The sequence below is a fragment of the Lonchura striata genome, chromosome 32 (genome assembly GCF_050655825.1).
Source record: "Lonchura striata isolate lonStrDom1 chromosome 32, ASM5065582v1, whole genome shotgun sequence".
Classification (NCBI taxonomy): Eukaryota; Metazoa; Chordata; class Aves; order Passeriformes; family Estrildidae; genus Lonchura; species Lonchura striata.
Genome location: NC_140734.1, coordinates 3,441,223 through 3,459,099, shown reverse-complemented (window position 1 = coordinate 3,459,099; position 17,877 = coordinate 3,441,223). Strand labels below are relative to the sequence as shown.

General features: G+C 53.6%; 1 protein-coding gene across 1 annotated transcript; it reads left to right on the top strand.

Annotated features, from left to right (window-relative positions):
* The first annotated feature begins 651 nt into the window (after positions 1-651).
* On the top strand, positions 652-17,800 carry LOC146764622 (serine/threonine-protein kinase pim-1-like). The gene is made up of 6 exons (XM_085564064.1): positions 652-790; positions 15,725-15,831; positions 15,989-16,039; positions 16,244-16,610; positions 17,257-17,436; positions 17,694-17,800. The coding sequence occupies exons 1-6, from the start codon at positions 652-654 to the stop codon at positions 17,798-17,800; spliced, it is 951 nt and encodes a 316-aa protein (XP_085420190.1).
* Positions 17,801-17,877: the final 77 nt, after the last annotated feature.

Here is a 17,877-nt window from a genome sequence, read left to right as displayed (position 1 = left end):
GCAGACTTTGCCCTATTTAGGAGACATTCAGACAGTTGCTTGGGAAGCAGCCCTTAAAAACAGAGGGGTTCAGGAAAGGTGGGTGTGTTTCAAAACAGAGATCTCAAGGGCACAGGAACAGACTGTCCCTGTGTGCCAAAAGGTAAGTCAATGAGACAAACGTCTAGCCTGGATGGCAAAGGAGATTTTGGAGGAACTCAGGAATAAAAAGTGGATGTATCATCTTTGGAAGGAGGGTCAGGTCTCTCAGGAAGTGTTTAATGGGTCTGCTAGGGCATGTAGGAAAGAAATTAGGGAGGCCGAAGCTCAGTTTGAACTTAAAATGGCAACTTCAGTAAAGGCTAATAAAAAATGTTTTTATGAATATATTAATGGTAAAAGGAAGGGTAAGGTCAACCTTTGTTCTTTATTAGATGTGGAAGGGAATTTAATAACTGCAGATGGAGAGAAGGCAGAGGTGCTTAACGCCATCTTTGCCTCAGTCTTTAGTGAGAAGACGATTTGCCTTCAGGACAACTGTCCTCCTGGGCTGGTAGATGGTGTCAGGGAGCAGAGTGGACCACTGTTATCCAGGGGGAGGCAGTCAGAGAACTGCTGAGCTGCTTGGATGTTCATAAATGCATGGGACCAGATGGGATCCACCCCAGGGTGATGAGGGAGCTGTCAGATGAGCTTGACAAGCTGCTGTCCATCATTTTCCAGCAGTTCTGGCTCACTGGGGAGGTTCCAGATGACTGGAAGCTGCCCAATGTGATGCCCATTCACAGCAAGGGTGGGAAGGAGGATCCTGGTAATTACAGGCCAGTCAGCCTGACCTCAGTATCCAGTAAGGTCATGGAGCAGTTTACACTGAGTGTCACCACACAGCACTTACAGGATGGCCAGGGTGTCAGACCCAGCCAGCAGGGGTTTAAGGAGGGGTAGGTCGTGTTTGACCAACCTGGTCTCCTTTCATGACCAGGTGACCCTCCTGGTGGGTGCGGGACAGGCTGTGCATGAGTCTATTTGGACTCCAGCAAGGCCTTTGGCACTGTCTCCCACAGCACACTCCTGGAAAAGCTGCAGCCCACGGCTGGGACAGGAGCACTCTGTGCTGGGCTCAGAACTGGCTGCATGGCCGGCCCAGAGAGTGGTGGTGAGCGGTGCTGCATCCAGCTGGGGACAGTCACCAGTGGTGTCCCTCAGGGCTCTGTGCTGGGCCAGCTCTGTTCAATGTTTTTATTGACCACATGGATGAGGGGATTGAGCCTTTCATTAGTAAATCTGCAGATGACACTAAGCTGGGAGCGTGTGTCCATCTGTTGGAAGATAGGAGGGCTCTGCAGGGAGGCCTGGAAGGGTTGGAGGGATGGGCAGAGTCCAATAAGATGAAGCTTAGTAAATCCAAGTTCCCATCCCTGCATTTTGACCACAAACACCCCCTGCAACATTACAGGCTGGGGATGGTGTGGCTGGTCAGTGCCCAGGCAGAAAGGGACCTGGGGGCACTGGTCTAAAGCCGGTTGAACATGAGCCAGCAGTGTGCCCAGGTGGCCCAGAAGGCCAATGGCTTCTGGCCTGGATCAGGAATGGTGTGGCCAGCAGGAACAGGGCAGTGATTCTTCCCCTGTGCTCGGCACTGGTTGGGCAGCACCTCAAGTGCTGTGTCCAGTTCTGGGCCACCCAGTTTGGGAAGGACATGGAGGACCTGGAGCGTATCCAGAGAAGGGCAGCAAGGCTGGTGAGGTGCTTGGAACACAAGTCCTGTGAGGAACAACTGAGGGAGCTGGGGTTGTTTAGCCTGGAGAAGAGGAAGCTCAGAGGTGACCTTACCACTCTCTACACTCCCTGAAAGGTGGTTGCAGTCAGGTGGGGGTTGGTCTCTTTCTCCTCACAGCAGCTGACAGAACCAGAGGACACAGTCTTATGGTGCACCAAGGGAAATTTAGATTGGATATTAGGAAAAATGCTTTTTTATGGAAAGGGTGATAAAGTACTGGAATTGTCTGTCCAGGGAGGTGGTGGAGTCAGCATCCTTGGATATGTTTAAAAAAAGACTGGATGTGGCACTCAGTGCCATGGTTTAGCTGAGGTGGTGTTAGGGCATGGATTGGACTTGATGATCTTAAAGGTCTCTTCCAACTCAGTAATTCTGTGTTTCTGTGATTATGTGACATCACAGAGCAGGTTGTGACATCACAGGATGCCTGTAGGACATCACACAGCAGGCTGTGAGGTCAGAGAGTGTGCTGTGACATTATAGGGTGGCTGTGTTACATCACTGAAGGTGTTGTGACATGACAGGATGGGTCTGTGAGGCCACAGAGGTGCTGTGTGACATGATAAGTGAGTTCTGACATCACAGAGCAGGCTGTGACATCACAGAGGAGGTTGGACATCACAGAAGAGGTTCTGATGTCACAAAGCTGTCTATGACATTTCAGGCTGGCTGTGTGTCATCACAGTAGGGGCTGTGAGGCTACATAGAAGACTCTGCCATCATAGAGAAGGGCTCTGTGACATCACAGAGCAGCTGTGTGATGTCACAGAGAAGGCTGAGACAATAGAGAGTGGGTTGTGCCATCGCAGAACTGATTGTGAAAATGCAGAGCAGGCTGTGACATTAAAGGGAGACTGTGACATCACAGGCTGGGCTGTGACATCACAGGGCAGATTTTGTGACATCACAGAGCAGACTGGGACCTCAAAGAGTAGGCTGTGACATCACAGAGCAGCTGTATGAAATCCCAGGGGTCCTGTGACATCTCAGAGTGGGCTGTGTGACATCACAGGGGCTGTGTGACATCACAGGGGCTGTGTGACATCACAGGGGCTGTGTGATTTCACTGAGGAGGTCACTCTGCCTCAGTTTCCCCCAGAGAAGTCCAACACTGCTCATGCACAGGGGGGTCCCCTGTCCCCCCGGGTCCCCCCGCCCCCGTCGCCGCAGCCTCCCCCAGAGGATGTTCCACGAGATCGACCCCAGAGCCCAACACAGGGACGGGGGCTGGGGCTGTGGGGGGTGGGACGGGGGGACAGGGACCCCCTGGCAGTGTCCCTGTGTCCCCCAGGGCCAGAGCCTGGGCCAGGGCTCCTTCTCCCTGTTACCAACGAGGGCTTGAGAGTGCTGAAAAATCCCCGGCAAGGGAGCAGTAAAAACCAGATTTAATATTAAGCGACAGCACCACAAAGTTCCTTGGCAAGAGTCACTCTGCTCCTGACTGAACACTTCACACTTAAGGCACCCCTAGGAAACAAATCAACCACAAATCCAAACAAAATCCAGGCAATCAAACTGAAATGATCAGAGAACTGTCCCTTTATGTGGCACAGGGACATATAGAACAGTGAGGGCAAGGATAAAAGGAATATGGCCCAAAAGCTGAACAGAGGTAAAATTTAACAGGACTTAACTTATACCTTAACCTTAACTTCTACCTTCAACTTCAAAATTTAGCAAAAGAACAGATATTAACAGTATTTAACATAACTTATAACCTACGACTTTTCAATTTAACAGAGCAATATAATTTAACAGTATTTAGCTCAGCTTATAACTTATACCAGAAAACAACTCTTAGCAGCATTTAACTTAGCATAGGCTGCATCACTAGACCTCACTTACAAGCCTGATAGGCTCAGCTATCCAGGGCACTCAGAGCCCTCAGAGAGCAGCATTTCTGCCATATTTCCCAGCACAGGCACTCCTGTGTGCACAGAGATACAGAGAGTCAGTGCAAGACACCTGTGAGAAATTCCCCTGAGCAAAGGGAAATGCTCCTTGAGGATGCTTTGGCATCTCCCCAGCAGGGAAGGGTTGAGCCTGGAGGAGTAGGGGGGATCGGCCCAGGCTCCCTCGTCGTTTCGGGATCCCCGAATTCAGCAAACGGGAGAGTTCCCGGCTCGGAGAGGCCCCACTCAGAGGGAGTCACTGGCCCAGGAGAGCTCCAAGGGCTCCTTTTGGAGCGCTCTTTGTAGGGCCCCAAGAGAGGGGCTGCAGTCCCAGCCATGTTTCATCCTGGCCGCACTTGGCATCAGCAGCGTTCTTTGGCAGGGTGAGAACAGGGATGTTGTGCCACTGAGGGGACAAAAACAATTCCCAGGCCTGCTCCTAAAGTAACCAGGAGCTGGCTGGGCAGCAGCAGTGCCTGGAGCAGAGCGTGTTTGTGAGGAGCTCTAGAGGAGCTGAGCCCAGGGGCTGCTGGCCAAGACCGAGGCCCAGTGAGCATTTCTCAGCTGGCAGGGCGGCCTGAGAAGGGGAGGAGGGAATGCACCAGCACAGGAACCATGGAAACAAGGAGCCATTGTGACACTGTGGGACCTGTGAGACCAAGGGGCCATTGTGACACTGTGGGGCCTGTGAGACCAAGGGGCCATTGTGACACTGTGGGGCCTGTGAGACCAAGGGACCATTGCGACACTGTGAGGCACCATGGAACAATGGACACCATTGTGACACTTGGGGGACACATTGGATCATGGAGACCATTAGGATACTATGATGCCTAATGGAATCAGCAAAGCATTGTGGCACTGTGAGGCCTCATGGAACCAGTGAGACCATTGTGACCCTGGGGTCCCCACAGAACCAAGAGGACCATTGTGACACTGTGGGGCCTCGTGTCATCAGTGGTCCATTGTGACACTGTGGAGCCAAAGGAGACCATTGTGACACTGCAAACCCCCATGGTCCAAAGGTCCATTGTGACATTGTGGGCCTCATGGATCAGAGGACTCATGTGTCATTGTGGGGCCTGGGGAAACATGGAGACCATTGGGACACTCCATGGCCTCATGGAATCTTTGGAACCATTGTGAAACTAGGAGGTCTCATGGAACCCAGGGGCTATTGTAACACTGTGGGACCCCATGCAACCAAAGGAACACAGAACAGGTCTGGCTGGTTTGGCCTCCCGTGGACTGCCTGACTGGTCCAGCTGACCTTGGCATGTTAAAGGTCTCTTCTCTGCTACTGGGGCTCCCTGCTTTCCATTCAGTGGAAAAGAACTCTCCTTCTCCTCCAAGTGCCCATGGCCAGAACTGGGATTTTACATCCAAGTGTCCTTTTATCCAGGGATTGTTCCCATAGGAATATTGCCAGGACAAGTCTGGTTGGAAGTGGTTTCATGAGGGTCACCTCTCATCTGTGCCCAAAACACGGGGGAAGGCTCCATGCTTTCCTTCCTATGGGAAAGAATTGTCCTGTTGTGGTGTGTTTTTTTTTAGTTTCATATTTGTTCTGTGTATGTTCAACCCCCAACCCCTAATCTCCTCCCTTGCCCAGTTTTCAATCTTCCCAAGCTCTTCCCTACCCCCCTCCTCTCCAAGTTGTCAATCCTCCCTTTCCCTGCCTGTCCTGGGTTGTAAGATAAGCTTGTATTCCATTTGCCATCTGTCGAAGGCGAACCGGTTGGACAGGTTTTTTGTTATCTCTCTCAGAGACAATGGTTTGTGTATACACCTTCGACTGATTCAATGAAGGGGGTCCCACCCAGAGGGGGGAAGCAGCTCTCTCCCTCTTCTTCGCGGGACTCCGAGAGAAGCAGCTCTCTCCCTCTTCTTCGCGGGACTCCGAGAGAAGCAGCTCTCTCCCTCTTCTTCGCGGGACTCCGAGAGAAGCAGCTCTCTCTCTCTCTCTTCGCGGGATTCCCGGGGAAAGCAGCTCCCTCTCGCTCTCTCTTCGGCGGCACCCGCAGCGAAGCAGCCGGCGCGCAGAGGCGACGGCAGCGGAGCTCAGAGGCAACCCCGGCGCAGAGGAAGACCGGCCCCCACTGCCACCAGATCTTCAGAGGAAAATTATACCCTTCTAAAGATCACCACTTCAGCTGCAACTCATCAACTATTGCAAGGGAAAGCAATTGTCCCAGCAAAACCTGATACTGGCATTCCTCAGGTTCTAGACTTTTTCTTTCACTAGTTTTGTTTGTACCGATTGCATTTTCCTTTTTAAATTGTTGTCTAGTTTTCTCCTAGTAAAGAATTGTTACTCCCACTCCCATATCTTTGCCTGAGAGCCTTTTAATTTAAAGATCCTCGTAATTCAGAGGGAGGGGGGTTTGCCGTTCTCCATTGCACAGGAGGCTTTGCCCTCTTTCACAGACTCCTGTCTTGTCTAACGAAGACAGAATTTGGCGCATCAACGTGAGGCCCGAGGGCATTGAGAGGGAAAAAGGATTAACAGTTCTTAAGTAATTTGGTTTTGTTGTGTGTAAAAACATCTTCAGCATCACCATGTGGTCTAGTTTACCTTGGTTTGGGTGGCATGTGATCGTAGCTATACTTTTCCCATTTGCAGACCCTTATCTAAAAATGGGTCCTATGACTAAGGCTACGGTGTCTGTTATCAAGTTTGGCTTCTGGGTTAATTGGGTGAGGAATTCATGGATCTTTAATTTCCTCTGGAAGGCAGGTACATGGATTCATAGCTATCACACGTTAACTGTATGTTTTTGGGGTTACTTTAATAACGGTACCTACTGCGAGGAAATAGCACCTGGGCAAACTTTCTCTCAACCTTTTAACCATCTTTTTGGGTCTGTTCCACCAGTTCTCAAAGGGTTAAGATCCTTTATAAGTGCTAATGATACCATACAATGGGTGGTGTTGCTGATAGTCCTGTTATATTTAGCATTCAGAGATAAGGGAAGATTAACCTGGATAACTACCCTCACACCTACACCACAGACTCGAGATGCTGCTGCTCCAGAGCCTGACCCTGCCCCACAGCCCACCTCAGAAATGAACCGCCCAGATTGGGTGAGGGTTCTGGTTAAGGAGATACGAGAGATGCTGAAGGAGTGCATTTCCCCAGCTGGTGAGAAACCGGCCCTTTGCCTTGAGGAGGGACAGTCTAATAGTACAGCTGTGGAACCCACTAATGTTACAACTGTCCAGGTTCCAGCTGAACCACAAGGGCAGTCACGGTCAGCAGCAGTGGCCCCGGTAGAAACAAGGAAGTCTAAGGTGAAAGCAGAGCACCCTGCAGATAGGGACAGGAATGGAGGAACCTCACAACCCACAGGGGAGCCAGAGATTGCTATCATCACCGAGTCCCTGACGTACGAAAGTCTTCGCAATCTGCATAAAGACATTGTGCGACGAGGGCGTGAGGCTTATGCTACCTGGCTACTCCGGGTTTGGGATCTTATGGGTACAGGCGTGCAGCTGGACGGTGGTGAGGCAAGGAACTTGGGACCCTTGACCCAGGACTCGGGTATAAATCAGGTTTTTGTAAGGGAACCAGGGTCCCTTTCTCTCTGGGAGCGGCTCTTAATGAGTGTCAGGGAGAGGTTTATCCACAGAGAGAGAATGCAAGAGCACCATCATAGAATGCGCTGGAAGACCCTCGAGGAAGGGATCCAACAGCTGAGAGAAGTGGCAGTATTGGAGGTACTCTTTGGGAGGGATGGACGACACAATAATGACCCTGACAAGGTCAGGTGTACGGGACAAATGCTGTGGAGTCTGGCAAATCTTGGGCCATCTCAATACGCCACCTTCATTGCAACGATCAATGCTGACACCCACCGGGAGACAATAGGTTCTGTTGCCAACAAACTTAGGAATTATGAGAGTATGATTAATGGCCCAATGCAGGCTCATATCTCAGCTGTGATTAAGGAGTTTAAAGAGGAGATGAGGGAGGAGATAAGGAAGGTTAATACAGCACCCGTGAGAGTCACAGGCCCCAGAATCAGCACCCAACAATCCCCAGCTAGAGAGAGAGGGTACACCCCAAGGGCTAATCTGTGGTTCTTCCTGCGTGACCATGGGGAAGACATGGGGAGGTGGGATGGGAAACCCACTTCTGTCCTGGCAGCACGGGTCCGTCAACTCAAGGAGGGAAACTCTAACCGGGGGAGTTCCACCAAAGTGAAGGTAGCCTCAACCTCCCGTGACCAAGCTTGTGGGTACGATCTGTCAGACCCCCTTGAAGGGACCTCTAGTATGTATGCCCAGGAAAGGAATGATAACCAGTGTTAGAGGGGCCCTGTCTCTAGCCAGGGAGAGGCACGGGAAAACCGGATCTTCTGGACAGTGTGGATCCGATGGCCTGGCACATCAGAGCCACAAAAATATGATGCTTTAGTTGATACTGGTGCACAGTGTACTCTGATACCATCGGGACATGTGGGGGCAGAGCCTGTTTCCATTGCTGGTGTGACAGGGGGATCACAACAATTGACTCTGGTGGAAGCTGAGGTGAGCCTGACTGGGAAGGAGTGGAAGAAACACCCTATAGTGACTGGCCCAGATGCTCCGTGTATCCTAGGCATAGACTTCCTCCGGAACGGATATTACAAAGACCCAAAGGGACTCAGGTGGGCTTTTGGAATAGCCGCTGTAGAGGCAGAAGACATTAAGCAATTGAACACCTTGCCTGGACTGTCAGAAAACCCCTCTGCAGTAGGACTCCTAAGGGTGGAAGAACAACGCGTGCCAATTGCGACCTCGACAGTGCACCGCCGGCAGTATCGGACGGATCGAGATGCCGTGATCCCCATCCACAAAATGATTCGGGAGCTGGAGAGCCAAGGGGTGGTCAGCAAAACCCACTCACCCTTCAACAGCCCCATCTGGCCTGTGCGCAAATCTGACAAAGAATGGAGATTGACTGTGGACTATCGTGGCTTAAATGAAGTGACTCCACCGCTGAGCGCTGCTGTGCCGGACATGCTGGAACTCCAGTACGAGCTGGAGACCAAGGCAGCAAAGTGGTATGCCACCATTGATATTGCTAATGCGTTTTTCTCCATTCCTCTGGCAGCAGAATGCAGGCCTCAGTTTGCTTTCACCTGGAGGGGCGTGCAGTACACCTGGAACCGACTGCCCCAGGGGTGGAAACACAGCCCCACCATCTGCCATGGACTGATCCAGGCTGCACTGGAAAAGGGTGAGGCTCCAGAACACCTGCAATACATTGATGACATCATTGTGTGGGGGAGCACAGCGGCAGAAGTGTTTGAGAAAGGTGAGAGGATCATCCAGATACTACTAGAAGCTGGCTTTGCCATCAAGAAGAGCAAAGTCAAGGGACCTGCCCGAGAGATCCAGTTCCTGGGAGTGAAATGGCAAGATGGACGGCGCCAGATTCCCACTGAGGTCATCAACAAGATCACAGCTATGTCCCCACCAACCAGCAAAAAGGAAACACAAGCTTTCCTGGGTGCCATAGGTTTCTGGAGAATGCACATTCCTGAGTATAGCCAGATTGTGAGCCCTCTTTATCTGGTCACCCGAAAGAAGAATGATTTCCACTGGGGCCCTGAGCAGCAACAAGCCTTCACCCAGATCAAGCAGGAGATCGCTCATGCTGTAGCCCTTGGCCCAGTCAGAACGGGACCAGAGGTCAAGAATGTGCTCTACTCTGCAGCCGGGAACCATGGGTTGTCCTGGAGCCTTTGGCAGAAAGTGCCTGGGGAGACTCGAGGCCGACCACTGGGATTCTGGAGCCGAAGTTACAGAGGGTCTGAAGCCAACTACACTCCCACAGAGAAGGAAATCTTGGCTGCCTTTGAAGGAGTTCAAGCCGCCTCGGAGGTAATTGGCACAGAAACACAACTCCTCCTGGCACCCCGACTACCGGTGCTGGGGTGGATGTTTAAAGGAAAGGTTCCTACTACCCACCATGCCACTGACGCAACATGGAGCAAATGGATTGCCCTCATCACTCAACGCGCCCGTATTGGAAACCTGAATCGCCCTGGGATTTTGGAGATAATTATGAACTGGCCAGAAGGTGAAAACTTTGGTCTCACTGATGATGAGGAGCAGGTACAAGTGACAAGGGCTGAAGAGGCTCCACCATACAACCAACTACCAGCAGAAGAGACCTGCTACGCTCTTTTCACTGATGGTTCCTGTCGCATTGTAGGGATGAACCGGAAGTGGAAAGCAGCCGTATGGAGCCCCACACGCCAAGTTGCACAAGCTACCGAAGGAGAAGGTGGATCGAGCCAACTCGCCGAACTCAAGGCCGTTCAGCTGGCTCTGGACATTGCTGAAAGGGAGAAGTGGCCAAAGCTCTACCTTTATACTGATTCATGGATGGTAGCCAATGCTCTGTGGGGCTGGCTGGGAAGGTGGAGGAAGGCCAACTGGCAACGTAGAGGAAAGCCAATCTGGGCTGCTGATATATGGAAAGACATTGCCTCTCGGGTGGAAAAGCTGACGGTGAAAGTCCGTCATGTAGATGCCCATGTCCCCAAAAGTCGGGCTAATGAGGAGCACCGAAACAACGAGCAGGTAGATCAGGCAGCAAAAATAGAGGTGTCAAAGATAGACTTAGATTGGCACCATAAGGGGGAGTTGTTCCTGGCTCGATGGGCTCATGATGCCTCAGGTCATCAGGGCAGAGATGCCACCTACAAGTGGGCACGAGACCGAGGGGTGGATCTAACCATGGACAGTGTTTCCCAGGTTATCCATGACTGTGAGACGTGTGCTGCCATCAAACAGGCCAAGAGAGTGAAGCCCCTATGGTATGGTGGGCGGTGGTCCAAGTACAAGTATGGGGAGGCCTGGCAGATTGACTATATCACACTGCCCCAGACACGCCAAGGCAAGCGCTACGTGCTGACCATGGTGGAAGCCACCACTGGATGGCTGGAGACTTTCCCTGTACCTCATGCCACTGCCCGGAACACCATCTTAGGCTTGGAAAAGCAAGTCCTGTGGAGACACGGCACCCCTGAGAGAATTGAGTCTGACAACGGCACCCATTTCAAGAACAGCCTTATCAACACCTGGGCCAGAGAACATGGTATCGAATGGATATATCATATTCCCTATCATGCTCCAGCTGCCGGCAAAGTTGAACGGTGCAACGGACTCCTTAAGACTACCCTGAAGGCACTTGGTGGGGGAACATTTAGAAACTGGGAAATTAACCTGGCAAAAGCAACCTGGATGGTCAACACCCGGGGGTCTGTCAATCGAGCTGGCCCTGCTCAGTCAGAACCCTTACACGCAGTAGATGGAGATAAGGTCCCTGTAGTACATATGAAAGGTATTTTAGGGAAAACTGTTTGGATTAATCCCACCTCAGGCAAAGACCAACCCATTCGTGGGATTGTCTTTGCTCAAGGACCTGGTTACACTTGGTGGGTAATGCAGGAAGATGGGGAGACCCGCTGTGTACCACAGGGAAACTTGGTCTTAAGAGAGAACTGGGTGTAAGATTTCATGGTGTGCAGATGGAAATAGAATAAGGGGTGGATAATGTCCTGGGTTGTAAGATAAGCTTGTATTCCATTTGCCATCTGTCGAAGGCGAACCGGTTGGACAGGTTTTTTGTTATCTCTCTCAGAGACAATGGTTTGTGTATACACCTTCGACTGATTCAATGAAGGGGGTCCCACCCAGAGGGGGGAAGCAGCTCTCTCCCTCTTCTTCGCGGGACTCCGAGAGAAGCAGCTCTCTCCCTCTTCTTCGCGGGACTCCGAGAGAAGCAGCTCTCTCCCTCTTCTTCGCGGGACTCCGAGAGAAGCAGCTCTCTCTCTCTCTCTTCGCGGGATTCCCGGGGAAAGCAGCTCCCTCTCGCTCTCTCTTCGGCGGCACCCGCAGCGAAGCAGCCGGCGCGCAGAGGCGACGGCAGCGGAGCTCAGAGGCAACCCCGGCGCAGAGGAAGACCGGCCCCCACTGCCACCAGATCTTCAGAGGAAAATTATACCCTTCTAAAGATCACCACTTCAGCTGCAACTCATCAACTATTGCAAGGGAAAGCAATTGTCCCAGCAAAACCTGATACTGGCATTCCTCAGGTTCTAGACTTTTTCTTTCACTAGTTTTGTTTGTACCGATTGCATTTTCCTTTTTAAATTGTTGTCTAGTTTTCTCCTAGTAAAGAATTGTTACTCCCACTCCCATATCTTTGCCTGAGAGCCTTTTAATTTAAAGATCCTCGTAATTCAGAGGGAGGGGGGTTTGCCGTTCTCCATTGCACAGGAGGCTTTGCCCTCTTTCACAGACTCCTGTCTTGTCTAACGAAGACACTGCCCCTTTCCCCAGAACATTCCCTGTCACTCCTCGTAGCCTCCTCCCCTGCTTCCAGAGCATTCCCTGTCTATTTAGTGAGGCTCAACACCCTTTTGGTTACTTTGTGTTACTCCTCTCCCCTGTTTCCCCTGATAGGTTTGTGCTATGTTAGTTCCTCCTTAGACTCTTCCCCAGGCGTACCCTCACTGGTTGCTGTTCCTATACCCCGCCTCTTGAGTTCTGGTATAAAACCTTTGTTCGCCCTCCCCAGAGGGTCTTGGGGCTCACTGAATGAAACCATCCTGTTCACCCCCAAGTCCCGTGTTGCCTCCCCACGCCAAGTGGGACTGCAGAGCTTCACAGGGGGAGCAGCCGCCCGTTCTCTTCCCTCTCACCGCCCAGCACTCCACTGCTCGGGGTATCGCGGCGAGAGAGGCTGCCCGCATTACAACACTGTCCTGCTTCTCCAGGTGCCCATGGCCAAAATTGGGATTCTGTCTCCAAAATTCCCTATATCCAGAGGCTGCCTGCAGACAATCTGCCATTCCTGACAAGTCTGGCTGACCTTGGCCTTGTGAGGCTCTCATCTGCCTTCCAAACACTGGGGCTCTGTGCTTTCCTTCCTATGGAACAGAACTCTTCTTATCCAGGTGCCTATGTCCAGAATTGGGATTACAACTCCAACATTGCCTGGTGTGAAAGACTGGAGGAGATTGTTGGCTGGAAACATTTTGTGTGTGGGGGAGGAAGGGGCAGGTCCAGCCTTGCCCTGCCCTGGAACCCCAGCACTGCCCTGCCCTGGAACCCCAATTCCCCCAGAGCCTCTATCCCAGCCCAGCCGTGTCTGCCAGTCCCTGGCACAGCACAGGCAATGCTCCACAGCCACCTCTGGAGCTCCCAGCCCAGCTCCTGAGTGACCAAATGACCCCAAGTCCTCCCTGGGGCTGGGGCAGCAGAACTCAGAGGCACCAGTAGCTCCAGCTGGGAAATGGAGTGTGGGATGGGGCTGTGAAAGCCCTGCCTGGGCTGTGCCAAGCAGGACACACAAGCCCTGACCCTCATCCCCCAAGCAACTCTCTCAAGGAGACATTTAAAAGGAATTACAATAATTTGTGTACTCTGAGTTAGATTCACTGGAAAAATAGTGCCCCAAAGCTCATTAACATTCAGAATACTTGAACAAGCCAAGCCTCTGGGAATAATTTGATTTAAGTTTTCAAATCTTTTGTGATTAATTAGGCAGGCTTTAGTAGTGTATTCAAAGTGAATGCTTTATTTTTACAAAGACACAGAAAAGATTTGTTAGGTCCTGTTTCATCTTTTTATTCCACATAAATGAATATGTGCAATCTCCACTTGACATTGAATTCAAGTTCCTCCTCATACAGTTGAAATAGATATGAAAATCAAGACCCTTGATGGCTGACAATCCATCAGACTCTGTCCCTACCCCCACCCCACCATTTCCCCCATCCAAGCCCTGGCCCTCAGAGCAGCCTTGTGCAAATCTGAGCTCCCTCCAGCCCAGGCTGCACCTGCAGGTTTCAGCTCCTTGGCTCCAACCCCCACCTGCTTTCCTTGGAGTAAGAGCTGCCTGAAGACACAGAGGGATGTTCAATTCTTGTCAGCCAACAAAGCCAAGGGAAGGCACAGCTCCATCAAATGCAGAAGTCATTCCTCTGCTGGCTATTAAATCCACTTTGCACAGTAGTCAGTCTCAGAGCAATGGAAAACGCTTTCTGTGCCCAGCACAGATCCCAAGGTCCCCCCAAACCCTCCCTGCCCCGATTCTGCCCAAATTTGCTCTTTGCACACACGAGTCACATGCTGAAGTCAGGAGCTCCCTCCATGCCCAGAGGGAGGAAAAGAGAGAAAGTGGATGAAGAGCTCTCCTGTGCAGAGCCAAGGTCCAAGTGCCCCTGCAGTGGGAGCCACAACTCATCAGGTTTGTGTCCTTTGGGCTCAGGGATGGTGACACTCAGAGGCACAGAAAGGTTTCTTGCCAACAAACAGGAGCTGAACATTTGAACAATTTAATAACCATCACAGACTTTCCTTCTGAAAACCCAGAAAAACACTGGCAGCTCACACCTGTGGCCCACCGAGGTCTGGGACCCTGCATTCCAGTGCCAGAGGGACTGAGAAGAGACCGAGTGAGCCAACTACAACCCACAAAAAGGACTTTCTGAATTGCCATCTCTTCAGAACTCTGAGGGGGTTTATTTCATATTATTCATGCTTGTGAATACTTTACTTGTTAAATAAACTGATTTTTTTCACTTTTCTCCAGGGAAGTCTTCTCCTGAAATAGTAGGGCGAGGGGCCGCTTGAACTTGATTTGTAGACGGACTCCTTTTGGAGGTTTCCTCACAAAATTTGCCCTAGACCAGGACAAACAGTCACAATTGTGCCACTTCACCAGTGGCACAACTCCCCAGCCCCCCAGGAAAAGAAAGGACATGTAAAGTTCTCCAAACATTTGGCCTGCTTTGCTGCAAAAATTGTGCTGCATACACAGTGCAGTGTGGAAAGCCAAGAGAAACTGCAGCAGGTGGTAAATCTTGGGACAGAAGCTCGACCTTGTTCTCCATGAGAGGTTCTTGTCAAGAGCAGACAGGAGAAGATTCCTGGAGAAGTGGAGCAGCTTTGCAGAAGTGAAATGAAAATGAAAGATAGTATCTAAGATGTTTTCCTCTTTATTTCTATGCTCCCCTTTTCCATGTTGCACGACTTCTCCATGCCATGAATTCCAAATGGATCTCACCTCTAAGATGGGTCACTTAGCAAGTTATAAACACTGAAAAATAGCATGAGCTACACGCAGTTTTCCTTCCCCTGTTTTTACTGGAAAGCAACGCTGGAGACATAAGTGCAGTGCTTGGGTCAGGTAGGAATCCTACAGCACGGGAATGTGCCCCAAGGGTGTTTGAGCCTCAGCAAGGACAATGCACAGCAGCGACACAGCAGAGGGGATTCCTCTGCCAGTGTGCAGGAGTCAGGACTCTGGATCTGGGCTCCACACTGCAAAGTTCCCGTGTCTGGACAGACGAAGGGGCTGTCCCCGGGGCGCGCGGGGCTCGGCCGTGGGGCTCGTGGGGCGAGCGGGGAACGGACACGCGGACAAACGGCCTCGGTGCTTCAGTTGCAGAGGCAGCAGCGGCGGCGGCGGCAGCAGCGGCGGCAGCAGCGGCAGCAAAAGCAGTTTTTCTCTTGTTTCTCGTTCTCTCCTCCCTCCCCCGCTCTCGGACACCTTCCCCTCGGTGTCCTTAGCCGGTGTCCCTCTCCTCTCCCCGCCTCCTTCTCCCCATGCCGGGCCGGGCCATGCCCCCGGCCCGCCCCCGGCCCCGGGCGGGGCTGCCCCGTCCCCGGCCCCGCCCGCCCCGCCGCGGTCTCGCCTCCGCCCGGCTCTGGCCGTGCTGGCGGTGGCGCTGCCGGGCGGGCATCAGTGCCTGGGGCTGGGCCGGCATCGCCGCCCTTTGGCTCCGCCTGGCCCGAGCCCGGCCCCGGCCCCGCCGCAGGGTCCGGCCCCGGCGCCGGCGCCTCCCGGGCCCCGCGGAGGACACACGCGGCACGGCCGCTCCCGCCGCCCCCGCTGCGGCTTCCCCGGCCCGAGCTCCGCCGCTCGGCAGCGCGGCCGCCGGCCCCGAGCCTCCCGTGTCCCGTTGCCGAGACCGAAGGCCTGGGGATGGCCGGCCCGAGGCGCTCGGGGGGCGCTCGGGGGCCGCTCCTGGCCCCGGGCCGAGCGCTGACAGCCGCGTCCCGCCCGCAGGGAAGGCGCAGGAGGCCCTGCAGGAGCGGTACCGAGTGGGTTCGCTGCTGGGGCGCGGCGGCTTCGGCAGAGTGTTCGCAGCCACGCGGCTCTCGGACGGCGCCCCGGTGAGCGGCGGGGCCGGCGGCGGGCATGGAGGAGGAGGAGGAGGATAGGGAAGGAAGAGAAGGAGGAGGAAGGAGGAGGCAGAAGAGAAGGAAGCAGGAGGATGGGGCTCGGCAGGGCGGGCGGCGAGCTCAGCCCGCTGCTGCCTTTGGCTTGCAGGTGGCCATCAAAAGGGTGCCACGGAACCGCGTCCGGCGCTGGGGCGAGCTGGTGAGTGAGCGGGGCCAGCGGGAACAGCCGGGCCGTGCCGGGCGGGGCTGAGGCGAGGCCCGGCATGGGGGAAGCCACCAGGACGCCTCGATGGGGAGCGGGCGTGGGGCCAGCGCAGGGCGCAGAGCATCCCGGGCTGGCTGAGGGGTTCCCCTGCCCTGGCACGACGTCAGTCCCACTGGTGGCACCGTGGTCCTCCCGCAGCCCGACGGCACCAGCGCACCCCTGGAGATCGTCCTGCTGGACAAGGTGTCCACCGGCTTCCCTGCTGTGATCCAGCTGCTGGAGTGGTTTGAGCTCCCCAACAGCATCGTGATGGTGCTGGAGCGGCCGGAGCGGTCTCAGGACCTCCTGCATTTCATTCGGGCACGGAGGTTCCTGTCTGAAGAGGTGGCACAGGAGCTGTTCCGCCAGGTGCTGGAGGCCGTGCAGCACTGCACCAGCCGCGGGGTCCTGCACCGCGATATAAAACCAGAGAACATCCTGGTTGACCTGGCCACTGGCCAGGCAAAATTGATCGACTTTGGCTGTGGCACCTATCTGCAAGACACAGCCTACACTGACTTTGCAGGTGAGCCCAGGCAGGGGTGTGCTCCTGGTCCCACCATCTCATGGCCCAACATCTCACAGGCCAAGCTGGGTGTGGCAGCGAGGATTCTCCCTTTTGCTGCCAGTCAGGGTACTGAGTCTTTACCTGAGTTGCTTTTGAGCCCTGCTGGCAGCCTTTGCCCACCACTCTGCCTGGGGCTGGGTTTGGAGCAGCAGCAGCCAGCCTGACAAAAGCACCCATGGGTGGGGGTAGCAGAAGAGGGGGCCAGGACCAGTGCACCAGGCAGTTTGGTGTGCAGGTGAGAGGAAGGGCTTGGACTGCTCCACTCACCTTGTTTTCATAATATTTTATGAAAACATAAAATATTGGTCTCATAATATTTTTGGGGCACTGCAGGCAGGGAGGATAAGGACCTGTTTTTTCCCCCAGCCCTGAGTGGGTTTTTGCTTTACATGTCATGGTCAGGCCTTGCTGGGGCTTCTGCTGCCCTCTTCCAACACCAGTGGCTTCTTGTCCAGCCCTGAATTTGTACACAATCCCAGGTGCTGGCGAGAGTGCAGCAGTCATCCCATGTGCCACTGGGGCAGCCCCTGCATGCCCAGGGATGCTGGGGCCAAGCTCTGGAAGCAGCAGCATCCCCCTGATGAACTCCATTTGTATTCCACAGGAACACTGTCATACAGCCCCCCAGAATGGACCCGCTTGGGCTGGTACCATGGCGAGGCAGCAACGATCTGGTCCCTGGGCATCCTGCTGCACCAGATGGTCTGCGGGCAGCACCCTTTCAGGAGGGGCCGGAAGATCAGCTGGGACCATCAGCTCTCGCTGCCACAGCGGCTCTCTCCAGGTGGATCCTCATCTCTGGCCACGGGGGAACACCAGTGCTGGGAGACAGCAGCGGGCTCGTGAGCATCTCGCTCTGGCAGCCGCTGAGGAGGTGGCACATGTCCTGCTCTCCTGCTCTCCTCCACAACAGGGAATTGGTGGGAAAGTTTAGGCCCAGCTGGGACCACAAAAGCAGCATGGCCTGGGCATGGGAAGAGTGGGGCAAAGCAGACAGGAGCCTTCTCTAGCTGACTGGTGGTTTCTGGTTTCTCTGCCCAGAGTGCCAAGAACTTATCAGGTGGTGCTTATCCATGCACTTCTTGGACAGACCTTCCTTAGAAGACCTGTTCTGTGAACCATGGATACAGGATATTCACCTGCCGTAGAAGAAGGGAGAGAGCCTCATGCACACTTTGCTGCAGGGCCCTGGTAAGTTACAGCTCCACACATGCCCTGGCAATCA